Source organism: Rhamphochromis sp. 'chilingali' (assembly GCF_963969265.1).
Source record: "Rhamphochromis sp. 'chilingali' genome assembly, chromosome: 3".
Classification (NCBI taxonomy): domain Eukaryota; kingdom Metazoa; phylum Chordata; class Actinopteri; order Cichliformes; family Cichlidae; genus Rhamphochromis; species Rhamphochromis sp. 'chilingali'.
This window is the reverse complement of record NC_137931.1, coordinates 17,001,997-17,022,678: the sequence shown is the minus strand read 5'-3', so window position 1 is coordinate 17,022,678 and position 20,682 is coordinate 17,001,997. Positions and strand designations below refer to the sequence as shown.

At 39.9% G+C, this 20,682-nt stretch overlaps 2 protein-coding genes across 5 annotated transcripts in view; one reads left to right on the top strand and one right to left on the bottom strand.

Moving 5' to 3' along the window:
• The window catches only part of ncam2 (neural cell adhesion molecule 2), a 462,302-nt gene that overhangs the window by 324,038 nt on the left and 117,582 nt on the right, over positions 1-20,682 (top strand). For all 3 annotated transcript variants that reach the window (XM_080878982.1, XM_080878984.1, XM_080878983.1), the window contains exons 4-5: positions 11,102-11,245; positions 13,668-13,805. In XM_080878982.1, coding sequence (XP_080735108.1) covers positions 11,102-11,245; positions 13,668-13,805 — 282 coding nt within the window. The remainder of the gene's footprint in view (positions 1-11,101; positions 11,246-13,667; positions 13,806-20,682) is intronic.
• LOC308394593 (uncharacterized protein) lies at positions 1,478-3,723 on the bottom strand. Of its 2 annotated transcripts, none has more exons than XM_080878986.1 (4): positions 3,558-3,723; positions 2,559-2,753; positions 2,394-2,470; positions 1,478-2,137 (listed from the first exon to the last, which is right to left on the bottom strand). In XM_080878986.1, the coding sequence occupies exons 1-4, from the start codon at positions 3,585-3,587 to the stop codon at positions 1,498-1,500; spliced, it is 942 nt and encodes a 313-aa protein (XP_080735112.1). In that variant the 5' UTR covers positions 3,588-3,723; the 3' UTR covers positions 1,478-1,497. The 2 variants fall into 2 exon arrangements, with proteins under 2 accessions (XP_080735112.1, XP_080735111.1); XM_080878985.1 differs by having other exon boundaries at positions 2,559-2,647.

The following is a 20,682-nucleotide window of genomic DNA, read 5'->3' as shown; positions in this document are numbered from 1 at the left end:
TTTTAAAGACTCGAAAGGACTTGAAATTCAAAGTTTCAGACTTGTGACTTGACTCGGACTTTTACACCAGTGACTTGAGACTCGACTCTGACTTGCCTGACATTACTTGAGACTTGACTTGAGACTTGAGGATAAAGACTTGAGACTTACTTGAGACTTGCAAAACAATGACTTGGTCCCACCTCTGTTTATAATATCAACCAACTGTTTGCAGTGGCATGTATGCTGTCAAATTACCAGAACACAGCATTAGTTAAAAAATGGGTTAAGTGAGACAAGATGGATTTTTCCCAAGACACCAGTGCCAGTAACTTATGGAAAATGACCTGCAGCTGAGGCCACTACAGTTGAATTTCTTCCTTCTCAGCTGACAATACTTGATTACAGAACTGGTACTTGAGTGCTGATAGTTGAGTTGCAGTTATTGATAATTCAAATTCATTGCAAATGTTTAATGTTAATAATACTGTTTAATTATATTACTATATTACTATTCAGATTCAACAAAACTGTTTATCAAAATTATAAAGTAAATCACTAAATCGTTTTAAAATCATAAGTGACATTGAGCTTTTGGAACATCAAAAATACCATTTGTCATTTTCTACAGTTCAGTTGTGTTATTGTCTAAATGTATATCAGTATGCTAGGCATGGAGTTTTAAATACTTACCATGTAAATAAGTTCTGCACAAATTCAACGTTTTAATGTGTGTTTTTAAAAATTAAATTGATGCCATTGCTTAAATAACAGTTTATTGATGTCACATAAAGGTAACATGTAACAACAAAAGAATTCATGAAATATATTGAAAATAAAACATCAGTTATTTTGTTCCAGCCAGCCTGAAGGATCTGTTTTTCTTTTTGCTATGTTTTCACTGTTCATTTTTTCAAACACAGGTATCTTGGCATATATATGTAAAAAAAGAAATAGTCTGCCTTTTCTCTGATTGCATTGTGCACATCTGTATCCATGTATATTCTTTGCACTAGGTAGTCCTCTTGTGCCCACACAACAAAGTCACACCACTGCATCCCACTGATGAGCAGTTGTCCTTGCACTTGCCAGTAATATGCGTGGCTCTTTTTTAGTTTAGGGGTACCACATTCCATCTGCACATATTTGCAGTCAATAAAGTTTTGTACATTGGGACATTTGAATTCGATGAAGCCAAACTGGGGGTATCCCATACGGAAAAGAAATAGTAAAAAACTTATATGTGATTACTCATGAAAGTGGCCACTTTCATGAGTAAATCATATAAGGCTTACATGATTTACTCATGAAAGTGGCCACTTTCGCATTACTTTCATACATTGTTTTAGTAAGTATCCAAAACATACAAGTTTCATTATATAATTTTTCAAGGGATCTTATATGTGTTTTCACACTTATATGCTTTTCATACAAGTTTCACACAAGACAGATACAAACTTTATAAGATTTATATATATCTTTTCCATATGGGATTCATTGGGGTCAAAAACAACACCATCAGGAGATGCAGCAAGCAATGGGGTGAATGACCAGACCACAGGGTGAGTAGTTAACATTCATTAGCCTACTATACTCTGCTGCTATTGCAGGCTCCATCTCAGTTCCTCTCCTCATGTCTGCTGTCTGCCTTGTTCCCTTCAATATACGCTCTGCTAGTGACTCGGCCGAGCTCTGGCCTCTGACGTGACACACCTCCCGAAACCTAGAGGCAGTCACTCTGGGCCTGCAGAGCTGATGCCACTCAGACGAAGAGCTTTGCTCACGTGTAGCTTCCTCTATTTTGTGAGCCATTTCCAGAGTTACAGACAAGCTTTTCAGATGCAGAAGCTCTTCTTCTGAGCACACAAACACACAATCTGATGGCAAGATGTCATACCCCTCCAGAGGCAAGTGCGGTGTTGGTGGTGCATCGCGGTGTAGTGTGATGTACCGGGTTGTCAAAACCGGCTGCTGATATGACAGAACACTGCCCTCCTGCACCAGCCCAAAGGCACTTTCCACAAGGGGCTTGTCAGGTCTCATGTTCATTGTGGTCACAAGTGGCCTGTCCTCAATATTAAATTTTGCATATGCCTCCGTTATTCTGAACAAGCAGGGATCTGGTAACGGACCCACCATGCCTCTGTAGAAGCCACTCCTAAAGAAAACATCAATGACAATAATGTAAGGAAGAAGGTTGTTATACTGAACAACAACTAAACTAAAAACTAAAAGGTGTAAAACAGTGGTGCATAAGTTAGAGACTGGGATGTATATGTACATGACTGAGTTAGCCGTCTTCAGAAAGTGTAATGTTGTATGTAAATTAATACCTATTCTGACACATGTATGTATGAAAAAAATAGCAACATACATTTGTAACACGTGAAACCAAATTTTACAAATGTAATTACCGTACTCCAGTCTGGGCCATCCTATTTGGTACTGGCTTAGTGAAGATCATGGAGTTGATGGGTCCTGGCTTCACACCCTAACAGAAGACACATTTACTATGGATGGTGTTGCTGTTCATATGTAAACATGGACTAATTCAAAAACTTTAACCTCATTTAAATTACCACTGTCCGTGGCTTGTGCCATTGCTGTTCAGATTCCGTGCAGCTATGCACAGGGGGGACAACCGGCACTCTGAGTTGTGAGTAGTGTGCTGTTTGGAAGAGCAATGCCACTGTGTGATTGCACATAACAGCGCCTGCCACACAGGAGCACTGGCTATGTGTCAGTATCACCGGCGATGAATCCAGAAGCTTAATCTAAGAAGAAAGAACGAAAATTAAAAATGTAACATCTTCATGGAAGAGCCGAACAGGAACATAGTTCAGTGTTATGGTTACGCACCCTCCTGAATGCTTAGTGTTTCCTTCTCTCCCTATTAAAACAACTTAACCATGCTTGATAACTGTAATAACTTAGATTGTGTATATTTGCAGTATTAACTTGTTGTCAAATGTTTCTGATCACCCAAACACACGTTGATTTAACTATCTGACTAGTCAAATTAGGAGTGATAAAGCAGGGAGACAAGGAAAACATTCAAGTTGATGGGCCTTTAGGAATGAACTTAACTAATGCTTAAATGAACTGAACCCCACTGAACGGGGATTAACAACTTTACACAGCTTCCTGCCTACACTTAGTCTGTGTGGTGCCTCACTCTTCCTCATTGACCTGTAGCACAGGGCTCTCACACCGACCTCCCCTGACAACCTGTCTTTATTGGACACTGAATAAAGATACAAGTACCATTAGCATTATTTCTGTATTACTCATTTCAGCATGTCTTAAACATATATATTTTACACTTAGCAAGAGTAGCATTAGGTAGTTAACTACCTCCATAGTTAGCCAACTACCTAACGCCATTATAACAGTGTCTAACTACAAAAGTGACATTAGTTAAGAAAACCTCAACTATAGTTTAGGACGACATAAAACACCGTTTAAGAAAACATGTAATGTAGAGAACTGACATCAAATGAAGGACATAGCGGAGTAACGTAGTGTTTGCATTTGACGTTAGCTAGCGTTTCTTTGTCGGTTAATTTACGTTTTCTTACCTTCGTAGTTGTGTATATATGATGCAGCATATAACTTAAATCCTTTATCTAATTTGCTGGCGGGGGTAGTCGTCACTCTGCAAATCCGATGAACATCGGTGATGTTCAATTTTGGGAGCTCTTGTAGGCAGCGAGTGTAGAACATCGCCATGGTTTAACCGCACCGGAAGCACTGGGGCAGGACTACATAGAACGCGGAAGTGTTAGTGCAAGTAGTCCATAAGCTACCGTATTCTTAAGGGAGAGAAATAGGGTAAATTACAAAGAAACAGACTGAAAATGAGTTGCAACAGGTCTTATGGACTGATGAATCCAATCGTGGTGTTGGCGATCTTGTGAAACTGATGGAATTACAACCACAGAAATGTACCATCACATTTTGATCCAACATGCAATACCATCTGGAAAGTTTCTGGTTGGCAAAAATAATCCCAAACACACTGGGAATTCAGTAAAATCAAAGCTGCATAGAACAACACACAAAGGAACACTATCAGTGATTGACTGGCCTCCCCAGAGCTCGGACCTCAACATTATTAAAGCAGCATGGAATCATGTTGGCAGATGAACAGTTAAACTTTGAATGTCATTCAAGAAGCCTGGAGAACTCAGTCAGCTGTCACATTTCGTGAATGTATGCAACTTCTTTAACAGTAAATTCTTCTGCTAATGAAGAATGACGACATGCAAGGTCACATGTAACACATGTTATCTAGCTGTTAGCTAGGTAGCATAGTAATTGTCATTCTCATGTCCTTTTACTCACCGAAAATAGTTAGTAATCCCTCCTCTGTTGCCAACTAAAATGGAATCCATTAAGGCCTATAATAGTGTTCCACCCTCCACACCATCAGGGTATTTATATTGTACTGCAAGCAGTTTACCTGTACTTGTTAGCATAACCAGACTTATGCAGTCAAAATAGTATAAGTAATGTAAGCATCAAAGTGATTCTTATTTCAAGATAAACCCTTTACTGTCACAAAATCATGAAAACCTATTTTGGTGACAAAAGCCGCAACATCAATTAGCTGGTGTAATATGGTGCTGTTTTCAACTGTATTCAGTGACAGAAAATTCATAGTCATTATAGAGTGAGCCAGTACAATGTCTAAGCCTTTCATTTCCTGTTAGTTTATTAATGGACAACGCAATAATGCTGCACAAGCTCATTTTCCAAAACCAGCTAATTTGGCCAGAACACACAGAAACAAATCTGTCTCACATTTGAGGCAGGTCCAGGGAAATTGGCTCGTCAGCTTATCAGACAGTTATCTTTGCAGTGATGTGTCTACGAACGACAGCAAAGAAACTCCAGAGTACTGAGTACATTCTCAATTCGCCAGTGTCAAGTGTGCAGTAGAGTGTTACTCCAGAGAGGATGTTTCCCTTACTGATTCTCTTGTAGAGCAGCACGACTACAAAAGAGACAGGAAATGGATACAAACAGAAGGAACAAGTGACACCAGAATGTTCAAACCTGAGAGGGAGGCAGAGGGGGAGAAAGCAGATTTTGCAAATAAAAAGAACACATATGGAGGGGAGGGTGGATGATAAGAAGCCAACGGAGTGAATGACAAAATCACGCAAAGGCATCCTTGAAGTTAATGAAGACACTGAGATGCCAGACACGTTCACAGGCGGAGGATGCAGCCGGGGAGTGAAAGCTCATTTTGGGGAGCAGCCTGGCATAAATCACAGAGCAAAATGCTAATGCTGAAGCCTCACTAAGGGAAGGGACTGATAGAGGAGCTGTAGCTGATTTATTCACACCCTCACAATATAGCACGCAGGTGATAGCAGGTGGTTGCGGCGCTAGCAGAGCCAGCCCGAACACACATCAAAAGCCAAGGAAAGTGGGGTTCGACGAGAGCTCGTGTGAGATCTTTGTGGGGAAATGCTGGTCCAAGAACGGCGTCCTCGTAAAACACCCAATGTTTGCCAGGAAGAGGACACAGCTTTAAACAAGCACCAAGGGGAACCTATTAAAGAATGCTGAAACCAAGATGGAGTGAATCAAAGCCTGCCTGTGCTTTTGTCAAATTTTTCAAACAGTAAGGCTGCAGAATAACTCTGCTCATTGATTCTTTTATAACTGGCAGCAAGTTAAAGCGAGTTATTTTTTGCTGTCACCTGGTGCTGTTTCATCACACTTGCCTTATCTGTGTCCCAGAAAAACAGTCAAGGAGGGATTAAGCTTTTGCTTTGTTTGATTTTCAGAGTAAAAGCTCATCGTCAGTTTGCACTGTGCATAATTTTTCTCCTGCGTGTCTTTCCAAATGCTTTCGGTGGGAACCAATGGGCATTATTTAACATGACAGCTATGCTTAATAACGTGGTTGTTGTGCACACAAGGGGTGTTATTGAGAATTCAAGCACTGAATGTCAACAGTGAATGTGTGCACGCTGGGTTTGTATAATATTATAGTTTTGAAATAGTCCTATGGATAGCAGTGTTGGTCTGTCACACTGACACAATGATGTCACCTGTTGTATGTGAAGTCCTGTTAAGACACCTCAAACTCTGGGTTTTTTATGTTTGTAGTGTCTTGGATGAGGTGGATCTGATTGGCAAACTTCACATTCGCTGGTTCTTCAGACATGGAAGGAATGCTCGCCTTCTATCCTGTCTGTACCCATATGGAAAAGATACAAACTTTATAAGATTTATATATATCTGTCTTGTGTAAAACTTGTATGAAAAGCATATAAGAGTGAAAACAGATATAAGATCCCTTGAAAAATTATATAATGAAACTTGTATGTTTTGGATACTTACTAAAACAATGTATGAAAGTAATGAGAAAGTGGCCACTTTCATGAGTAAATCATGTAAGTTTTTACTATTTCTTTTCCATATGTGTAGTCTGCAGAGATGGGCAGACTACACATTACTACGCTACCGATTACTTTTTTCAAGTAACGAGTAAAGTAAGGGATTGCTATTGCAAAAACGGTAATTAGATTACCGTTACTTTCCCGTAGGAACGCTGCGTTACTGCGTTACTAAAACCGTGATTTTTTTGCGAGAATGTCTCATGACAGTGATGTAAACGAGTGCCACGTTCGTGACAACAGCTGTGTGCAGATCAACAATGGATCATTAATGAGTGCAGGAGAGAGTATGAGCATGCAGCGTTTAAAGTAGAGATGGACCGATCCGATATTACGTATCGGTATCGGTCCGATACTGACCTAAATTACTGGATCGGATATTGGAGAAAAATAAAAAATGTTATCCGATCCATTAAATATCACGAAAGCACCTCACAAAACTTGCAACACGCCGTAACTCACCTCAGAACGTCGGAGCAGTATGCATCACGTGATAGAGCGGCTGTGGCATGCGGGACCTGTGGTGGTCTGGATAGCATGTGGAGCGGCATTTCATCTCCGACAAAGTTATCCCCGAGAGAAGTAAAGCAAGTGTGTAAGTCCATCTCTGAATGTTTGTAAAGCATTCCTGCATTAAGCTTAACAAGCGACTGCCTCTTCTTGCTGCTACTTCAATCATGAAACTGATCAATGATCAGCTGATTGGCTTTTCTGTCGCTAGTCCGTCTCTCTTGTTTGTTTTTGGCCCACTTTGCACCAGAATGAGGAAACCAGCGGCTGAACAACAGCAGCACGTTTAAGCTTGATAAGCTGTTGTTAGAATTTATTTAATATTACTTTCTACACCAGGATCTTTTTCTACGTAGCTGACGCTGGTAACTGTGCAGGGGCGGATCTAGCAAAGTTTAGCCAGGGGGGCCGATAGGGCATGAACAGGGAAAAGGGGGCACAAAGACATACTTTTCTTTCTTATTCTCATTTAAAATGTCTAGCTTTTAATAAATAATTATCTGTTTTTTAATTTTAATTAGTTTTAATTTGATGTAAAAGGAATAGAAGTCAATTACTGTATATAGTGACTATTAAGTCTAATATATATACCCTAGTAAGCTATAGTACTTTTTCCTTTGGGAAGGTACCATCTGTGCAGTCTGCAATTTTGTTGAAGAAAGATGTTGAATCTATTTAATATTTCTTGAAAAATAATTGATTTCTGTGCATTTTTTTTCACACTGCATCAAATTAAGGTTGATTACGTTGATTAAGCATCATGAGGTGGAGCGTGAGGGGTGGTTCCCTATTTTTTATTTATTTATTTTTGTTGTTGCTGGGAGTTGGAACCCTATTAGTTAGGTTGCTTAATATTTACGCTAAGTACTCTTTAAAATACCAGAATAGGGAGGATGGTGTAGGTTTAAGTTTATTAGATTGATCAGTATTGCTGAACTATGAAACATTTTTTTTTTTTGCATACAGGTATAACAGAATAGCTTTAGTGTAGTTGTTGTTTTAAACTTGAGTATGAACTTATACAAAATGCAGCAAGATATTTAAAAAAAACTGTTTTGTTGATTAAAAAACACTATATCGGATTCATATCGGTATCGGCAGATATCCAAATTTATGATATCGGTATCGGACATAAAAAAGTGGTATCGTGCCATCTCTAGTTTAAAGCGTGGAAGTACTGACCTTACTTTAAGTTTGATTCCACAAAAAGTGACAAAAACATTAGTGTCCGTTGTGCGTGGGAAGGAAATTTCTTTTTACAGCGAAAAAACCCCCTAAACTTCCAAGCAAACACCGAGTGCGCTACGACGTAATGAGAAATTCACAGAGAAACTCGCGGATTCTTCCACTGACCGCTGCGGCACACCTGCACCAGGGCAAACCTCCGCCTACCCTACTCCTGCTTTACAGGTGAAAATAGAGCAACAGGACCGCTAGTCTTTGACTTTATTTATTTCCTGCTGTGTTTTACTTGCATCTATTTGAAAGAGAGAGTGTAAACACACAAAAAATATATATTTTATGTGCTGGAATGTGCAGAAAATAGGTTTAAAAATAGGGGGCAGGGATAGCTCAGTAGGTAAAGTGGTCGCCCCATGATCGGAAGGTCGGCGGTTCGAATCCACTTAACGGCTACCCTGAGGTACCCCTGAGCAAGGTACCGTCCCTACACACTGCTCCCCGGGCGCCTGCTTAGTGGGCTGCCCACTGCTTCACTGAGTGAATGGGTCAAATGCAGAGAAAAACAAGTAATTTCCCCATGGGGATCAATAAAGTATCCATTATTATTATTATTATTAAATGTTAAACAAATTTCTTCCAGTCAGAGAATGTTGCATATAATTAAATTTTTGCTTGATGCATAAAGTTAAAAGATTAAAACTAATAAAACAAGTTTTAAAAAGGGACTTTTCCATTTGATTACATTTTGTATGATGGGTTATGTAGAAAAAGTAGAATTGGGCTGAAAGATCTATCGCTTTATCACCTATTCAGGTTGTAAATCGTGTTTTTTAAAAGTAACTAAGTAATTAATTACTTTTGAAAATAAGTAATCAGTAAAGTAATGGGATTACTTTGTGGGGGAAGTAATCAGTAATTAGTTACTGATGACCTTTTTCAAGTAACTTGACCAACACTGGTAGTCTGTCATCCCTTTGTTGGTTTGTTGATCCAAAAAACTGGACGATTTGGAAGATTCCCAAAGAAAAAAATAAATAAAAACAAAAACCCCAAAACATTGATGTCATACTCAGAATGAATTGGCAGTCGTTCTTAACTAATCTTATGTTAAATCTGTTTAACTCAGATTTGTTGTTGCACCCAATAAAACATTGTGGTAACATGGTTTATATATATAAAAAAAACAGTTTGTCATAGTGGAAAAATTATGTTCTTACTCTCTTTCATTGCTGTTTTTTTTTTTTTTTTTACTGTGGAGCCAGGTGATGCAATACCATAGAGCTGTGGCTAATTTAGAATGACCACTTAAGCTAGTCGTCAGCCTGAATTGGAAGCCATCTGCTGGGCAATGTCAATGCTAATCACTGTACCGCCACACCACCCGCCGCCAATTATTGGATAAGAAGTAGGATGGGTGGTTACATTTGCAAAAAAGATCAAATGTTCACTTAAATTATGAAGTTATTTATAATTTAAGTGCTGCACTAGGAACTAGTGCAGGGGTGGGCGACTCCAGGCCTCAAGCGCCGGTGTCCCTGCAGGTTTTAGATGTGTCCTTGAACCAACACAGCTGATTTAAATGGCTAAATTAGCTCCTCAACATGTCCTGAAGTTCTCCAGAGTCCTGGTTATGAACTAATCATGTGATTCAGGTGTGTTGACCCAAGGTGAGATCTAAAACCTGCAGGACACCGGCCCTCGAGGCCTGGAATTGCCCACCCCTGAACTAGTGGATAGCAGCTATTAAGTCATCCATATCAGCGTGTTGTTTTTTTTTTCCCATTTCTGCAGAAATGTGATAATGTGGTGCTTCTGTGCTAAAATCACAGATGGCTTTTTTTCCTTACCATCAAATCCGTTTGCAAATTAGGCTATAAATTGATTCAGATGTGCTACTTGACTTCATGATTTCAGATAATGGCTGCATTTTTTCTTGTATACTTACAGGCTACGTCCACACGTACACGGGTATTTTTGAAAACTGAGATTTTCCGTTTTCGTTTTAAAAAATAATCACATCCACACGTAAACGCAGAAATGAAGGAAAACGCTGCTAGGAACATGCCAAAGCAACAGGTGGCGATATATTCCTAACCGTGTAGAAATGTTGGCCAATCAGAAGTCTAGAAGCCTCGGTGAGAAATAGTAAACAAGGATGGGGCAGAGAAGCAGAACCTAGTGGTATGTATGGAGGGACAGTAACTGTGTGTGTATATGTAAGCATTTAAACACTGCAGAGACTACAAGTAACAGCAATAGTATTGTAGAAATTCATTTCACCGAAACAATAACGTGGCGCACAGTGTGACGTCAAAAAAGGCTCACACCTTTGATGCTGCGTTTTCTGCGTTTCTCCGTTTTTCTCATCCACACGTAAATGCAAAAACGGAGTTTTCAAAAATATCCACCCTAGCCGGAGTTTTTAAAAATCTCTGTTTTCAGTGACCGAAAACGCCGTTTACGTGTGGACAAAAGGTGCAAACACATAGAAAACTCTGCGTTTTCAAAAATACCCGGGTACGTGTGGACGTAGCCACAAATTCAAGAGTTGTATTCTCGAAACAAAAAAAGCTGTTGTACCTTTGAAGGGACTGTTCTTGCCTAGCCACAAGATGAGCAGCTAGTAGGTCACCCTAACACGTTAACCCATATTATCAAGAAATACAGCAAAGTACTTTAAAATGTCAAACTCCTTCCTCACAGGATACAGCCAAGATTAAGACAAGTGGAAGGAAACAATTTTTTTAAAGCCCTAACTTTATGTTCTGTCTCCAAACAGTCATAGTTAACTCATTCACTGCCACTGACGTCTATAGCCGTCAATTGCAGTGAATGAGTCAATGGGTTTAACTCATTCACTGCCAATGGCTGGCAGTGAATGAGTTAAGAGGGCAGTAAAAGCGCAACAATTTCTGCTTATTTTCCTTTTGATGTTCAGACCTGCAATAAATTGTCTGTTCTGAATGCTCAGAGAGGGGGAAAAAGCTGTTCAATCTCCATCTTGTTTGATCTTGCAGAGAGGCTGACATTCCAGGATGTTCAGTCACCGCAGGAGTTCCGCTATGGTGAGACAGCAGAAGTTGTGTGTGATGTCATTAGCTCCCCGGTGCCCGTGGTGGTGTGGTACTACCAGGACAAAGAGATCACTGAGGAGCACCACAGTAAGTTTTGCCCCCCCTGATTTCACGTATAGACTTTTTTCATTACATTTCTTGGTTTTGTTCTTTTGTTTTTTTTAATTGCCGTGGGAAATTACATCCTACTGCTCTGTCATTTGCAGTGACCAAACAAAGAATGGCTTGTTAGGTTAGCTCAAAGGTATTCAGAAGGCCTCAAGATCAGGGACACAATATAAAGTTATGTTTTGGGATGTGAAGTCTGAATTACAGTAGGTAATCAAAGATCAGTATCAATGACTGTTCTTTAAAAGTAATTGAGTTGTAATTGCCCAAAATTTGAGAGGCTATATACTGTAAAAATATAAATAAAAGTAGAATCCAAAGTTTTTCAAATCTTGTGAGCACAAAACAGAAAACATATCAAGTGTTTAACGTGAGAAAAATGCACCATTCTAAGGAAAATATTTGCTCATGTTCAATTTGGTGGCAGCAACTAGTCTCAAAAAAAGCTGCAACAGGGGCGACAAAGGGCGATTAAGTAATGCTAAAAAGAAACAGCTGCAGGAACATTTTTCATGTGATTAGGTTAACTGGTAACAGGCCAGTAGCATATATAATATAATCCTGGTAAAGGTTTTTGTCCACTGAGAGTAGTAAAGAGCAGTTTTCTACTTTATGCATGAATACATGATACATCGTTCCTGTCAATGGTCACGCTGATTGAGTTGCACGCCCACAAATGTGCAAAGTCCCAAGGAGAAGAAGATGGCTAACAAAACAGAAGTAGGAGCCTCCAGTGCTGAAAACTACCTGCCTAATAACACACAAATATTTAACTGTATTAGGCTAGTGCGTGACCAATACAGGAGACCGATAGCGGTATTCAGTATTTTTTTTCTTTCAGACACACAGAAATACAGTTTCCTGGCATTGGTTATATGTCGTTATTCATTTTCTCATCCTCTGGCTAAATCTGCTTAAGTTATCTGTTTTTTGTTTATAAGCATATAATGTATCTGTTTAATCTTGTGTTAAAGGTAAATTCCTGTTAAAAAAACAAAACAAATATATATATATATATATATATATATATATATATATATATATATGTATATATATATATATATATATATACATACATACATATATTGTTTTTAAGTGTGAAATGCTTTTGATCAAATCATCCCAAAGTCTCTAGTCAAAGAAAGTACTTGGATAAAGTACCACTGCTTAAGTGTGAATAGTCAGTGTGTATAGTGATATTGAATATTTTAGTAATTTATGGTAATAATAAAAGTTGCATGTGAGTGATAATCTCAAAAGGATTGCATGACGAATGTAAATATGCCAAAAACACTTAATTATTGAGAGGAAAAAAAGCTTGTCAGTCTCAGCCTGCCCAACTGTTTCCCTCTCTCGGTCATTGAAAAGGCTCACTAATGTGGCAAAAATTCAGGTCTCTGGGAAATGCTATTCCCTTCTTTTGTGTGGATTCACAATAAGACAAAAGTCTAAAATTCTATGAATAGAAACCCCATCAGCCCCGGAGGGAGGCGTCTAACTCAGACAGAGACGATGTTAACAAGCAGCTGAGAGGACGGATTATTGAGCAGTTGGATAGCGACATTCGAAGATACCGCTTCCCATGAGATAAAATGCAAACCCACACCCTGCATCTTTTGGGAAAAAGCCAGCTAATGGGTGTATTTATGTGGCACTATTGTCTATCATCTTCCATCCTATTCGAGGGAAGGCTGATGTATGTCATTTATGAAGCTCTTTCTGGTAATACCACCCTTTTCAGCGCTAATAGTGCTAAATGTCAGAAGAGTAGTCTACTTAATATTAAAAGAAAAGAAAGATTCACTTTCAGTAACAGTCTTCCCTGATAGAAAGCAGGTGCTGCAGACTAGGACTCATTATTTTCGTCTTCGCCTCTTCCCTGATTTACAACTCTCTACACCGCTTCCCCGTCCTCCTTCCAGACAAAACACATGCCTGAACAGATTAGAAAAAGTGACCCCTTGAATCTGTCACGGTTTTTAATTGAAATTCAAATCTTCAGCAGCAAGGTAATGATGAAACATGGAGAAGAATGTTTTTTTTCCTTTAATCATTTCACTCTAATTACGCTTCGTGGTTATAAATATATTTGCTTGGGAGAAATGAGATAGAGGCCCGAGCAATCCCGGCCAATCTCCCAGTGGCCACAATAGGAGACTGTGTGGAACTGTAATTGCGCAAGTGTTTATCTGTGTGGACTTTATCAGGTAAATGTGCTGAAGAGAAGATTGACAGTCTAACTACTGAAGAGTGGAGATGGCAATTTTCTCCCGCTGTTTTTCTAACTTTCCTATCTCGCTTCTCTCCCTATCGTATGCTGTTTTTCTTTTGTTATTTCCACTCTCCCCTTCTGCCTTTCTCCGGCTGTCCTTCTGTCCTCCTTTTCACGTGTGCTGTGAAGGCAGGTTCCAGGTGTTGCCAAACAACAACCTGCAGATCCATCAGGTGACCAAGGCTGACGAGGGTGTGTACCGCTGTGAAGCCAGCGTAGAGGCACGCGGGGAGATCGATTTTGTGGACATTGCAGTGGTGGTCAATGGTGAGTGAGGATTTTTTTAACATTTACTTGAATTCGTGATGACATTCTGATGTACAACAATAACAGATTGTTTAAGGTTATTTCCAGGATTTTATGGACAAGAGCAATGTTGAGGTCTAGCTGCCAACGGACCACAATAACCAAGATTTCTGCAGTAAAAAATCAAGTGTGGTCTACTGGCATCTTCAGGGAGGACACAAAACTAAAATCAGGGTAAATGGGCAAGGACGTGCAGACTGAGATTCAGTTCACCCAAATAAAAAATATCCATAGTGCTAAAATCTTTGTTTTTCCTAATAGTCAGTGTAATGGCTACAAAACAGCTGATAGTTTAGTGCTGTAAAGTCTGAACATACATACAGATCTGGCACAGTCCTGCTTGTTTAGCAGTTGGAAAGTTGTTGTAGATTAAAATAGACACATTGCTGATACATGCTGACATATCGGGGTGCCAGAACTTCAGTGCAATTTAACAGTGACGGTTTTGTGTGGATCTGTGCTCAGTATAGCTTGACAGTTGGGGAATTTGTCAGTGACAGATTGGGAAAAGTTTAGCAATGTGGATAGCAAGCAAAATTAGCTTTTTTAATGGATTAGGACGATGGAGGGATTCCCCTGCTGTAATTTCTGCCTCAGCGTTTCCAAGGGTGTGCTGGAGTTATAACATTGGTAGAATTTTAAACTCGATACCAGTAACCAGGAAAAAACAAATCACAAAAATTATGAGGCCTTTAAAACAAAAGATTACAACAGCAAAGAATAACAAGGGCAACACTGTGTTGTGTATATCTAAAGTGTCCAAATATCCAAGTGTAGTAACACAGGTATAAGATACGGTAAAGCACTCTGGAACACTCTGGAAATACCGCCCTTGCTTGACTTACCCCCCAATAGATGGTTATTAAAGGAATTCAGCTGTACCCATTCCAGTTACAGATCCCCCAACGAGTTCGGTATTGTTATTTTTCATCATAACCCCTCTGAACTGAGATTGGGTAATTTGTGTGACTGTTGGCTTCCTTGGATATAGTAGCTGTGTCCAAGGGTTCCTCTACAGGATTAAATCCGGATTCCTGGTTACTCATGGCCACGATGGCACGCACATAAAGTACCATCAAGAGATGATTGGGCAGATATTTAGTTTAATTCAATTCAGTTCAGTTCGAATCAGTTTTGTTTATATAGCATCAAATCACAAGAGGAGTCAGCTCAAGCCACTTTATGTTGTATCATACAGGCCCTACAATAATACAGAGAAAGGAGAAGGAAAAACTCGCTTTAAACAGGAAGAAACCTCAGGCAGAACCAGGCTCGGAGAGGGACAGCCATTTGCTGCGACCGGTTGGGGGTGACGACTAGGGATGGGTATCGTTTAGGTTTTATCCGATACCGGTGCCAAATCAGTACTTTTGAAACGGTGCCGGTGCTCAAACGGTGCTCAAACCGGTGCTTAAAGAATGGAGAACACAAAATTGGTCCAAAAACCTCTCATGTTCAGCTGTTTTTTGTAAAAATATAACAATGTTAGCCTTTTCTGCAGCTATGGGGCATATATGGTATCACTCTTGGCTGGAAGCAGTGCTTAAACAATGGAAAAAACACAAACTTTGTCCTAAACCTCTCATGTTTAACTGTTTTCCACTTTTTCTTTGGTCATTTTAGCCTTTTTGGCCAGGGTGAAGGGAGTATCTGCCATCAAACAAGAGGACAGCCGCATGTAACTACTAAGGTGTTTGCTAGTTCACCTTACATGCATTAATGTAATAACGTGGTTAGCCTACTCAACGTAAATTAGCTACTCACGCAGAGAAGAACGGCTGCTGCCACCATCATCCGTCATCATTTCTGCTACACTGGCAGGGCTAGGGGCCAGGACTCTCCTCTTCGTGTTTTTGGGGGATGTTGCATAACAGGCAACCCACCCGCAGTAGATGTGCTCGGTGTGAGGTCTCGCAGCAAGCTATCAAATACGGCGCATTTCTGGGCTTTTAAAAAAAACGCTATGCGTTGCCAGGTGTTTCATCGGATTTGAGGTGTTACCTCCTTTGACAGTATCACAGTATCAGCTTAAAGCACTTGTTGCAGGCTGCTGAGTTTGCATATTTTGCTGTGAAGTACAGCCAGACTTTTAACCGCTTAGCCTTGGACATTTTTAATCTGTAGCTCTGCTCTAACAGAACGTATGTACCTGGCCCCGCCTACTATCCTCGGAAACGTAAAATGATTGGCTAGAAGTGTATCACAGCTCAGGGAAAAAAAGCACCGAAATAAAGCACCGAAATGTGCGCTGCTTTTCGGTCTGGTTACTACCGTTTATGTCAGAACCGGTGCCATCATGGCACCGGACACCAGTACCCATCCCTAGTGACGACAGTTACTTAGTTACTCAAAACTGCCATCAACAACGAGACCTGTATCACATTCAGATGACATACCCTCTCTCATCCTACCGGTTGAGGGGAGGAAGACGAATTCAAATGGGACAGAGATGTCTCATTTGAATCTCAGAGGATTCTCTTAGATAGTGCAAAAATCAAAAAAACTAAATCACCAGTATTATTAGACTGCTGGGCATCTGTGCTGCGGGTGACTTGACATCATATTTGGACTGGTACTTATTTAGTGCTTTTCTAAGTGCTTGCTTACTGCAAGCCTCATTCAACCATTCACACAAGTGCTTTAATGTTAACCAATACTTTAATGTGTATCCAATACCACCAACCACTTTTGTTTTATAGCTATTAGCCAACATTGTACCGGTACTGACTACAAACTTAGCTTTGCAGATTTGCAGACCATGCTCCTGCACACATAGTATCAATAGATTAGCATACATTAAGGTATGAATTTCCTCTCTGCAGTATTGTTGTTGTTGTTCTCAAAATTCAACGCCTTTCATTCTTTTCATTTTTGGACTTACAAAACCTTAAGGGTTGCAGGTGCCCAAGGTTAAAAACATAATACATGATCAAGGTTAGTTTAGCAGTACCGTTTCTCTGTGACTGCAGAAAAAGATAAAATATAACAAGGTATCATTCGTATAATTAATTAGCACTAATTTGGTTCCTTTAATTTTTTTGTTTTCTAGTTTGTTGTTGTTAAGTCTGGAGACTGGGGGTAAAATAGCTGCATCCTGTAAGCTGTCAGTTTGTTAACAGTTACTTAAGATTAGTAGAGTATTATAGCATGAAGCTGACATATTTCACTGAGTGTTTGCAGAGTTTTGATCATCTGCAGAGTGAAGGCAGTGACTCTGAAACAGCTCCTACAGTCGTGCAGCAACTCATATGGAAATTCAGGTTGAATGCATGGACCTGTAGTTGTAGTATCAGAAAAGAGCTGTCAGCTCTGACAGATTCAGTTTCAGTGAATTATAAATACTTACTAGCTGGTCTACTGGCTACTATGGGGTGTGGTTTTAGTTTGTAATTCTCTCTGTTCTTTAGTATGATTGAAAATTTTAATTAGCGATGCCTTCGGGCTCTGTGGCCCCAAAAATCAAAGGATGTCATATTAATTTTCTCATTTGTCCTCATCTACCGTGAGTCACCTGAGACTGTTGAGGTGATTGAAATGTGATTTTACTACGGCCACAAGCATCTTGTAACGGTTGAACAGCTGCAGTATTGTCTCTGCCTATGTAATTCTCTCACTCCTAATGTAATAGCAGATCAAGCCTCCGCCAAAAACTATGAATTGCATTCAATTTAGCACACCACTTACCTCACTTCTGAGGAAGATCCAATAAGCTTGCTCAATGAGGCACGACCTATTATTGCAGCGACACGACACTCGCCATGTGGTGCTGAGGCGACCAGACCTCGCTAAGCATCCTAACTCCGTAAGGGAGCCACACCCAGAGGGAGATGCATTAAAGTGAACTTCACTTTGCCTCCAAGAGACTTATTCTGCAAGTCTGTGAAGACTTTTAACATTTTGCATGAGTGAGACAAAAGCTGCACCATTTGGTCCTCATGAAATATATAAAGCACTTAGAGCTAAATAAGTCTTCTTGAAACTAATGAGTTTTGGTACGGTACCACTAGACTAGGGGACATCTGTTACACCAGCGCCTTTGTCTCCTTTTTTTCTGAGCACTCGAAATGTTCCCTTAAAGCTGTCCACCTGGAAGTTAGGAAATAAAACTGGATGATTCTGATGCAACTGCTCATTCACGATATAAACTGTAAAAGTGGGCACGAACAATGATATGTCCTCCATTAAGATGTTGTCTACCATTTTAAATCGTCAAGTCACATTCATTTTATTGAACGGGTATGTGAGGAGTGAGGACTGCTCTTTCATCAATAGAAAGATTTTGAAACTAGTGATTAAGCTAACCTGAGGAGTCGCTACTTGCTGGTCATTAGAAGGAATGCAGGTTTATAGCACTTAAGAATTGATTTCACTATACAAGCAGTACTTCTTTTCCTCTTGGTGCCACGAACTGACCAAAATCCAAAGTACTGTCAAATGGGGCTCAAATGTTACTTTACTCTCTCTGGTGCAGAGCTGGGTTGTAAACCATCTGCTATTATTGGCAGTTTGGACTAAACTGACCACTGTTGGCCATAAGCAGTGGGAAAGAAAACCACCAAACATGCCTATGCTGGTACACATTGGGCAACTCTGCGTGAACTCTGGGGATATGTGGTTAGGGGCAAATTATTTTTTTCCCATTTGGGCCTCAAGCAGGTGTGCTTGAACTCAGAAAACCCTTGTGGGGATCCAAATTAAAAAAAAACTGCTGTGAAGCCTGCATGAAGTAACTGTGGATTTGTCCTGTCCACACAGCCCCACCATGTGAGGCCAACATATGTCCCACATTTCTTAAAAGTAAGGGGCCCACTGTGGGGCTCATGGGTCTACATAGACTGGTCTCACATACACCCCAAAGGTGCACATTTGCTATAAAGGTGCAGTCATTAATCTAGTTAAGCTTCGGTTGCTCAGCTGATACCTGTCCACTTATGTTCCCCAATTATAGCAAGCTAAAACATTCGCTGCTCTCTTTCTATCTCACTGCCAGTCACTCCTCACACCAGGAAAAGTGTGTGTGGTAGTGCTGCTTTTATTCCACAGTTGTTTGTGTCTGTTTAAAGTCTGTTATGACCTTTGTACATAAACTGACCAGCTTCAAACAATAAATTTACCTACTGGCAAATGACAAACAAAAGGCCTAAATAGCTAGGTACTTAATTCATAAATTTGTGGAAACCAAAACAAAGCTGGGAAAAACAGTACATTCGTTGGGTCACTTAAACCCCTCCTGCCTCAGTAAATGTTAATTCTGCTCTCTGTCTCAGCAGGTTGTATAATCAAACCATTGTGTGTTTACAGCTGCATGGCCTCCAAGTAGTGTAGAAGATCTACTACTGCAAACTGATGTTTTTCTTGCACAACTTCTCAAACTGCCATCATGGTATTTAGTTCTGAGATAGCAGTGGTTCAGAGAGACTTGTAGTTAAGCCTCTAGCATAAAAGAGTTGGTCTGAAGGTAGAAAAGACTGAGAGGGCATTTGCTTAAATGTCACCTAGTGTCATGGGGCAGACAAATAGTATAAGCTCCCCATCTTTTTTCTGTAGAAAGTGAACATGTCATCCACTCAGCTCTTCACAGTAATACTTAGAGATCTGAAAAACTGCTGCTCTGCTTCTTTTCAACAAATCTATGTTAGTATGCAAAGTATCCAAGAACAAAGCAGTGGATGTGCTGCCTTATGGTTCCTCTGACATCTCTATCTGACTTACATCCACGTTTTCTTTCTTCCTGATGGTGTAAATAGTCCCTAAGGAGTTTTCTAAAGTGTACGAGGCACTGTGCAGTTAAACTATGGAAAGCCATATTGCACCCATACCATAGCTTTTACTCTCAGTTATTTGAACAAGCAAATAACTGAGAGTAAAAGCTGCATTCCAGTTATTTCCATTTCAACCCCTTAAGCTACATCTCATCTGAAGAGCTATTTTTGTAGGCTGGGGAAGAGGCTAGAACTTGAGTCTTATTTGATCCCCAAAACACTGCCTTTCATTTGTAGAGCATTACACTTCAGTAGTGTTGACTAGGATTAGTCCCTTCCTTTGCAACTGTGAAACCAAATTAGAGCAAGAAGTACTATTCGTGCCAAGATTTTCCAAAGTAAGCCACAGGGGCAGCTAGAAGATCTACTGTATTGACACCTTGCATTGGTCAGACAACACAACCAGATGGAGATTAAGTAGATTGCTAGGGGCCTCAGGTGTGTCAATGAGTACAACAGGGTACATGTTTTATCTGTCAGCTACAGACTGTAAACGGTTTCCTGTTGTGACGCCTGGGGATTTGGCAGCATAGTAAGACACAAACTGTGGCGAAAAAAGGTAGAAACACAGTTCTGTGTTTATAGAATTCTGAAAAAAGGAGAAGAAGAAATTATGAAGAACTAAACTGATACAGCTACAGGGCATGTTTGGATTCATCCTAATTTCTATCAGTGTAACATGGGAAACTTGAAACACTCATTTGTGCCCAAATAAGACTGGACGTTGATTCTTATCCAAGATATAGTTACAGCCAACAATGAAAAGAAGCTAAATCTGGACACATCTATATAAAACTTCACTTGAACTGCTTTTTGAAATGTCATACTAGCTAGTTTCATCCCATTTCTTGCTATGGTTCATTTTTTAACACCTTTCACTCTGTTGCATGTGCAAGTTTCACCTTGAATTCTGAATTCTGCTTCACAACCATTCTAGGTCATAAACTACTTGAATAAAGCGATGTATTTTTGCAGCAAGTTATGAGCGGTCTCTCTGAAAAAAGGAGCAGGAAAAAGTGAAACCAGTGGCAGCCTGTGTGGTACACTTATTTACAATTAGTCTGCCATCAAAGACC